The sequence below is a fragment of the Stegodyphus dumicola genome, chromosome 2, assembly GCF_044657685.1.
Source record: "Stegodyphus dumicola isolate Sdum_Otavi_A_Nest chromosome 2, ASM4465768v1".
NCBI lineage: Eukaryota > Metazoa > Arthropoda > Arachnida > Araneae > Eresidae > Stegodyphus > Stegodyphus dumicola.
Genome location: NC_140769.1, coordinates 108,759,232 through 108,767,876, shown reverse-complemented (window position 1 = coordinate 108,767,876; position 8,645 = coordinate 108,759,232). Strand labels below are relative to the sequence as shown.

The following is an 8,645-nucleotide window of genomic DNA, read 5'->3' as shown; positions in this document are numbered from 1 at the left end:
TGCTCGACTTTGAAGGTTTCTACGACTCTCAAGGAGCCTTTATTGTGAAAGAATTGGCTTACGTCACATTGGACGGTACTTCTCGAGGGGTATTTGTTTTTAAACCCCCGTTTCCATGGCAAATGCTCACCGAGAAAGAAAAACGAACCGCTGTGTGGGCGAGTGATTATTATCACGGCTTGTCGTGGTACGAAGGAGAAATTCCGTACAGTTATTTTCCATGGGTGTTAACGATGTTGACGGAACCTTTTTCCATGATTTGGGTGCGAGGAGAAATGAAACGGCGGTTTTTAGAGAAATGGTTGCAAAGATCCATTTATTGCATTTCGGGATCGACGCAAGAGATTCTCAAATACAATGGGATCGAACACATGAATTGTCCTAACCATACAAAAGGTTTTTTCCATTGCGCTCTACAAAAAGCAGTTCGGTATCATTATTATTTAAAGACACAGAGAAGAAATTCGCAAGGTCGATCCTGCACAATTCAATCTTGACAGAACTCATTAAAAAAAAAAGACATATATCACGTTACTTCTTCAACAGCATAGATGGTTCTAAAGTGAAACTTGGAACTTTGAAATAATAGGTCAGAGAGAAATCATTCTTAAAAACAAATGGTAAAGTCTCGAATCGGCTGGGAGAAAAAAAATTTCTCAGAGGTAAGATAAAAATTCTCTAATGAAAAAAAAAAAAAAAAAAAAACTTTTTGTTAATTTTTATCATATCTTAGACATGATAAAAATTAATGACCCTCCCTTTTTGTCTGGGAAGGATGTCTCACCCTTTCTAAAAATAGATCATGACTCATCCTTTCTCTAATGGCAATCATTCCATGAATGAATCACGATTTGTTTTTCAAAAGAGTGAGACAACATTCCCAGACGAAAAGGGAAGGGGGTCGTTAATTTTTATCATGTCTAAGACATGATAAAAATTAACAAAAAGTTTTTTTTTTTTTTTTTTGAGTTGTAGAATTTTTCTCAGCTCTGAAAATTTTTTTCCAGCAGACTCAAGACTTTACCATTTATATTTACGAATAGTCTTTGGATTATTTATTTATTTTCTTTTAAAAAGAAAAATTCTGAGCTAGACCTATCTATTGGCTTAACATTCTGGTCATAGAAACAGTCTAGAATCTCATTTTATTTTTCGAGGCTAATGCACGGGTTCTCCAATCAAAAGGGTTACTATAAAGGGATTGGTTTGAATGCATTTATCTGCAAATGTTGTAGGATTCTGTTGTTGAGAAGGGGGTATATTATTATTATTATTATTATGATGATGATGATTGTGGCAGATTCGTTTTCTACATGGAAGTCTAATCTCCTCCGAAGACCTTTTCTGGGGATCGTCGATAGATGGCTTTTCAATAGGAATCGTTTCCCTCGGATCCTCAAGAGATAGAGGGGGGTCCTGTCTTGAGACATGGAGCGGTCTCTCCTCCTCCTCCTCCTCCTCGAGAAGTCTTGAGAAAGGGAGAGGATTTTCGGTTCCCTTATTCTTGAGGGGTCTTGACAAATTGAGAGGTCCCTCCTCTTCGAAAGAGAGGGAAGTTTTGGTTCCCTTATCCTCGAGGGGTTTTGACAAATCGAGAGGTCCCTCATTTTCGAGGGGTCTTGATAAATGGAGAGGTTTTTCATCTTCGAGGGGGTTTGATAAAGGAAGAGATCCCTCCTTCTCGAGGGGTCTTGATAAATGGAGAGGTTTTTCATCTTCGAGGAGGTTTGACAATGGGAGAGATTTCTCCTTCTCGAGGGGTCTCTCTTCCTCAAGGGGTTTTGAGGAAGGGAGAGGTTTTTCATCCTCGACGGGTTTTGACAAACGGAGAGGAATCTGAACAGGCTTCTCCTCATCCCCATCATTATCGAGGAGGATGAGGATAGGCTTTTGGAAAGGTTTTTTCTTTTTCTTCTGAACAGGCTCCTCTTGATGCTCGGGGAGAGGGATGGGGTAGTTGTTCCACCATTCTATTTTTTCTTGCTCGAGGATTTTTTCAAAAGTCGTGGCCTCTCTATGATGAGACGAAGGAAGAGAGTCCTCGAGAAGAATATAATAGGTATTCTTCCCAGTCTTCTCGATCGAGAGAGGTTCGTGCAAACATTTATGCAACCATTCACTAAAATGAACGAGAATCCCTTTTGTCTTCTCAAGACGATCCATAATCCTATTCATTTGCGAGACGGTTAGAAAGTGGGACGTGTAAAAATATTTGGCTCGTTTCATTAACAAAATTTGTGCATCCAAAGGTGGAATGTCACGAGCCATCAACACGTTTTCGTCGGACAAAAATTCGTCCCGCATCTTTTGATAACTCCCCACGGTATAATAACCCGCACATTTTGAAAAATCGGAGGCTTTCAGGTAAACGACTCCTTGGATGATATAAAAGGAAAGATCAACATATTTATATTTGAAAGGAATACACGTAGTGAGCTGGGGATGCCTCCTCATGATCCACTTGGACAAAAATACGACTTTGGGGCTCTCCCCTTTTATTTATAGAGAGAAAGAGAGTGTGACCTTCCCTTCCCTCCTCCTCCTCTCTCCCTGCTTCCTCTATCTCTGGACGTCCTTGGATTGGAAAGGGTGACTTTGAAAAAAAAGAAGGTCTTGGTTGGATAATTTTTTGTTTATTAAATTATTACTTTCACTTCCTCATTCCCACACACATTCATCTTTTTAAGAAAAGAAAAAGAGGTCATGGAGATAAGATTTCTTGGAAAGAAGAGAGAGAGAAACAAAAAAAACAAATAAAACGGACGTCATAGAGCCTCTATGTGTGTCTGTGTGTGTCTATATAGATATATAAAAAGACGAGAGTACTGGGCGAGATCATTTCTTTTCCATTGGGAGCCATGTCGCTATTAGACGTTTTTCCAACTCAACGGATTTCGAACGGGGAGGATTTGAAGACGCTAAAGCAAATCTCCAACTTGAAAATTTTTTTGGCGTGTCATTGTGCGACATTTATTCCGCATTTACCACCTCATCAAGCGATCGTTTCTTTCAACCAAGATGTCGAATCCTCCAACCTGCTCGTTCAGAATATATACAGAAATTTATTCGAATCGCAACAAACGAAAGAGGAATCTCCCTTCTCTTGGAATCGGATGGATTGAGCTTTGAGACGGCCCATTCAAACAGACCGGCGATATACAGATCCGCGCACGAGTTTTCGGTGGAAGAATATTTTTCTCACGAAACGATATTTTACGTTTGGAGTGAGAACGACGGCTGAGGACGAAGTTCATATTGTTCAAACCACAGCCGCTCCTCTCGCCTATTACGAATCATCGTCCCCCAATCTGAAGGAAAGAAGTTTTAAAGTCAGCGACAGGATGAAATATAAGAAATATATTCTAAGACCTTTTCAAAACTATGTCGTTCCCCCGAAAACGCAATATCTCATCGTCACAACCCAGAAGAGTCTCTTTCTCGTCGATCGGTGCTCGTACTCGCTTTGGAAACAATTGAAAGAGGAGATTTCTTTCCAATCGCCGATGATGTTTCAAGAAAAAGAAGAAGAAAACCCTCCGCCACCTTTACCCATCCCTTCCTTAGATGATAAGAGGAGCTGGACCAAACCGTTATTTCCCGAAACAAAATCGACCCGGCAACGGAATGAAATTGAAGTCATCACAATTGAAGATGAGGAGGAAGAAAAAAAATTACCTCTTAAAAAACGGTCGATTTACCGGAACCTACCTGGCGTGCAAGATCCGCTTCAGAATCCAGAAGCTTCTTCTTCTTCTTCTTCTTCTTCCCCGACTTGTTCAAACAGGCAACCTCTTTCGGACTCCTCACAGACAGAACCTCTTCTAGTATCCTCTTGTTCTTCTTCTTCTCCTCCAACCTGTCCCGACATCGTAGAGGTAGAATGTCAGCCGGGTCCACAAGCTCCAACAGGTCCAGAAATAGTAGAGGTAGAATTTCAGCCGGGTAAACAAGTTCCAACGGGTCCAGAAATCATGCAGGTAGAATCGCAGCCGGGTCCAGACATCCTAGATCCCTCCACTCATCCCAAAGAGACTCCAAGTGTTTCAAGACAGCCTTGTGAGGATCCAGCCCTTCCCGTATGGAATGATTATATGGACTTACAAAATTTGGTGTAACAGGAAGGAGAAGAAAATAATCATACGGATGGGTGGATCAAAGACTGTTTAGATCATTTAACCTCGAATGAAATTGAACTGTTATGGAATTGCATTTCTGAAATCACATCGGAAATGGGATAAAAACCAAAACAAAAAAAAAAAAAAAAAAAAAAAAAAAAACAATTTTTTTTAATAACAAATGGGAGGAGGGTCATGATGTCAATTTTTTTTAAAAAAATATTATATTGAGTCCAATCTTGGTGGTTCACTTCAGTTTTCCAGCATGAGGTGATCCACGTTTCCCGAAATATGGATCCCATTCCAAGAGAGATTGTGTAGAGCCTTCACTTCAGTTCTTTTTTTTTTCCTACCAAGAGGAGAGGGTCCCCAAAGGGCTACCCATGTCCAAAGAGAGAAAGTGTAGAGCGTTCATTTCAGTTTTTTTTCCAAGTTTAGGGGAGGGAGGTCTCAAAATGACACCCCCCCATTTTCAAAGAGAGATGATGTAGAGCGTTCATTTCTGTTTTTTTCCAAAGTTAGGGAGTTTTCAAATGGCTACCCATTTCAGAGAAAGAGAGAGAGAGAGAGAAGGTGTAGAGCGTTCATTTCAGTTTTCCAACATTAGAAGGTCCCAAAATACCTTCTGAATTCAAAGAGAGATCGTGTAGAGCGTTCATTTCCAGTTCTCCAAGATCAGAAGAAGAGGGTCCGCTTTTCCCAAAAGGGCTTTCCGCATTCAGAGACAGCGAAATGCAGACTTCAGTTTTCTCCCTCTCCAAGAATAGAGGGTCCCAAAATGGCTTCCCATTTCAAAGAGAGAGGGAGAGGCGTTCATTTCCATTCTCCAAGATAGGGTCGTCTGCTTTTTCCCAAAATGGCTTCCCAATTCAAAAAGAGAGAGAGTAAAAGGGTGTGTAGAGCGGTCATGTTCATTCTCCAAGATAGGGTCGTCAGCTTTTTCTCAAAATGGCATCTCCCCATTCAAAAAGAGATCGTAACCAATTTTTTCCAGTTTTTTCCAAGATGGGGGGGGGGGGAGAAGAAAACCTAGGATGGAATAACACGACACACAGAGAGAAAGAGAAAAAAAAAACGCCATCTTGTCATTTTCTGATAGGGTACCGGTGTTCGAATACTTTTGTGACCGACTGTACATATTTCCTATTTATCATTTCCGGCATGTGCAAATCTTTAATTTCTGTGCATTCACTATATTTTTCGTGTAAAGTAATTTACACTAATTTAGCATACACCCGAAAGTTTTACATAAAAAATATATATGAATATAATTTGAATGAAAATTATAAGTATTATTTTTAATACCCACTCAAAGGTCAGTTTTTCTTCAAAATTCCTCCACGATGGCATCTCTCTCTTTAGGCAGATAGCCCTTGCATGCGTTACTCTATTTAATAAAAACTTAATCTGACCTATGTGCCTAATTACAAATATTTTAACATACATAATTTTATATTTACATTTAGCCATCAAGTTTCAAACTTTTCAAATCTTCTAGAAAATAAATTTTGGTAGATCTCTTTTAGCAATTTTCTTAAAATCTATATTTTTGTAGTGCAACAGCTTAGAATTTTATAAAACAAATTCATAATCAAAATCGCTGTTGTTAGTTATCGAAAAATAACCAAGATGTGATTTTTGCGTAAATGTCAGTAAACTATACAAATTGCTATTATCCATTACACTATGAATGTTTCTTTCATGTGAGAGTGTCCCTTTTTCGATTTCTATGGAACTGTCGTGTGTCGAAATATTATCAGAATCTTGTCAAGCGAGCTTCTGAATGTAAACAAAGAACACCCCGTCTGGTGACCCAAGCTTCAAAGCGTTGCTTCACTTCTAGCGCGGAATGGCCCCTCCTCCCTTTCCTACCTCCATGGTCCAAGCATAAGAGAAGTAAACACAGCATCGACTGATGCAACCTATTCTGCGATTTAGCCAAGAATTTTAATCTTCTGATTAAATTCTTCCTTCAGTGGTTAATCAGAAGATAATCTTCTAACTTTACAAATATTTGAATGTAATCGATTCTTAAGTCTGATAACTTGTGTTGATTGTAGGCGGTTTCAATTCGTATTATGAACAAACTAAGTTATTCACTCTACGTTGTTTAAGAAATTTAAAGTGTGACCGATGTTTTTGGTAGTTCATGCATGTCATTTTTTTAAATCAATAATCTGAGATTATTGTCAACTTCCATTTTAAAAATGAAATCATTGTGGAAACATAGCATTCTGTGCGTAATATTAATAGGAAAATTTGCTTTTGCTCTGTACCCAAGAGAATCACCTACTCGAGAAGTTAAAACTTTAGACGGCGTATGGAATTTTAAAATTTGTCACCAGAAGGACCAAGACATTGGTTTCAGAGAAGAATGGTTCAAATATCCATTGCAAGAGGTAATAATTTAACATAGAAATTTAAATACATGCTACTATATCATAATGCCAAGTAGTACAGTAAGTTATCAGTTATGTATTTAAAAATATTATCAATGATATCTTAGGATTGTGTAGAATGTTGATGATATTTATAACCTGATTGAAATCAATTTAGCTTGGAGAGAAAATTTTAAGTGTACACGAATTTAATTCGTTCGGAAGTTCATCTGTCAACCAAAATGTTTGTAAATCAATTCTTCCCCAAGGAATCAGTGTAAAATGGATTAATTCATTCTTGGACCACAGATGCTTGATAGTGTTAACTGTACAACAGTACTCGGTGCACAAGTTGATTTATTTTTTAAAGTTGAAATAAAACTTTAAAAAATAAAACAACAAAGATAAACACAAACATATAAAGTAAATGAAAATTTAACTTCATTTTGCTGTATCTGTACAAGAGAGAGTAGATGGCATGAGTGGAAAATGATGAGGAAGATTTTAACATTTGGATGAAGTCTCCCCTTTCACAAATACATTAGGTAACTCACTTTAGCAGGTATCTTCTTTCATTTTTTCTTTCTTTTTGCATCATCTGATACTGTTTGAACTCATTGAGCCTCTGCATCATGCAAAATTTTCCAATGTGATTTGTTATGCACTTTTTAAAATGTTTCTAAATTGATACATAACTTTTTATTGAAAATATTTATGCTGTAACTTGTTACTGCTTCTGCAGAATGATATTGTTATGTGAAAAACCTTTTATCTTACCCTGTTTTGCACAAATTTCACTTCTACAATAGCCTTTTTTGTTGCTGCTTTTGCAGTGGTAGCTTCTGTTGAGCTAATTTTTATGGCCTTCTAGTAACAACTTCATATCTTTATTGTTAACTTCTAAACCCATGTTTTTGCCTAGATACATACTATCACAGATGAAAAAAATTCCAAAGAGTGAAATATCTCAAAAGTTTTTGTATGCAACCCATTCTAGACGTAATTTCCCCCAGAACAAATTCATGGTCCTGTAAGTGACTTGCTGTCAGGATTAGCTAATGAGGCTTAAGCAAAGGAAAATATTATTATGTTTCTGTAAACCCTGAGCTTCAACTATGTGGCATAAATTATCTCAGAACGTCTTAGAAAGTTTTATGTTGCTGGCCTGAGTATTTGTAATTCAAGATGTTATTTGTCATACAAGATATTTTGGTTAGAGTAGACTGAAGGGTACCCCTTGCATTATCGTGAAGTTGTTGTTTCATTGAGTGCCAAGTTGTTGTTTCGTTTATCACCAAGTTGTTGTTTTATTTATGGTAACCTGAGTAGTTGAATGTTCCGTAAATATACTTTTACCTAGAATTGGGATCTCCTTTGACTTTTTAAGTGAAACTATATTGATGTGTACATGGACAAAGTCAAAGGGGTGTGCAATGCCAAGTTTGTGCAATTCTCTGATGTTTTTATAAGTGGAAATAGGTCAATGTGTGCATGGATAAAGTCAAGGAAGTGCACAATACCTAGTTTGTGCAATTGTGTGTTGTTTTTGTAAGTGAAAATAGGTCAATGTGTACATGAATACCGAGTTTGTGCAATTCTTTGACTTGTTATGTTGTCTTTGTGTAGCGGTGATTTTTGGTGCTAAAATTGCCGCTGCACAAAGCCAAAATAACAAGTCAAAAAATTGCACAAACTCTGTATCCATGTACCACCAGTTTTCGCCTAGGGGTACCTGTAAATATACTTTTACTAACATTTTTTTTTCGGATAATTTGTTTGTGAAATGAAGCATTCATGCTCCAAGGTTCCGCTGTAACGACAATTATTTAACAGAATAACACATGAACGACAATTATTTAACATATAAGTACTGTATCTTGTCACAGACTGAATGTTCTAGTAGGCAACAGAAATGTTTTTTAAGTTATGATAAATAGCTGCCTTTTTGTTGTTATTACAGGTGCTAGGCAAAAATATAGAAAGACCTGGTGAAAGGAATGCATAAAGTGACAAGGACTCATTAATAGTGAAACGTTAGCCCCAGGATAAATTTACAACATAGATGAAACTTGTATTTTCTGGCAATATGTACCGCGAAATACCTTGACAACCTCTACAGAAAAGGCTGCAACTGATGTCAAAGATTCCAAAG

General features: G+C 37.5%; 1 protein-coding gene across 2 annotated transcripts in view; it reads left to right on the top strand.

The window, feature by feature from the left end:
* Positions 1-5,981: 5,981 nt before the first annotated feature.
* Positions 5,982-8,645, top strand: part of LOC118192473 (beta-glucuronidase) — an 83,934-nt gene continuing 81,270 nt past the window's right edge. The window contains exon 1 of one of the 2 annotated variants that reach the window (XM_035363461.2): positions 5,982-6,514. In XM_035363461.2, coding sequence (XP_035219352.1) covers positions 6,323-6,514 — 192 coding nt within the window. In that variant the 5' untranslated portion in view covers positions 5,982-6,322. The remainder of the gene's footprint in view (positions 6,515-8,645) is intronic. The other variant, XM_035363460.2, reaches the window with a different exon arrangement.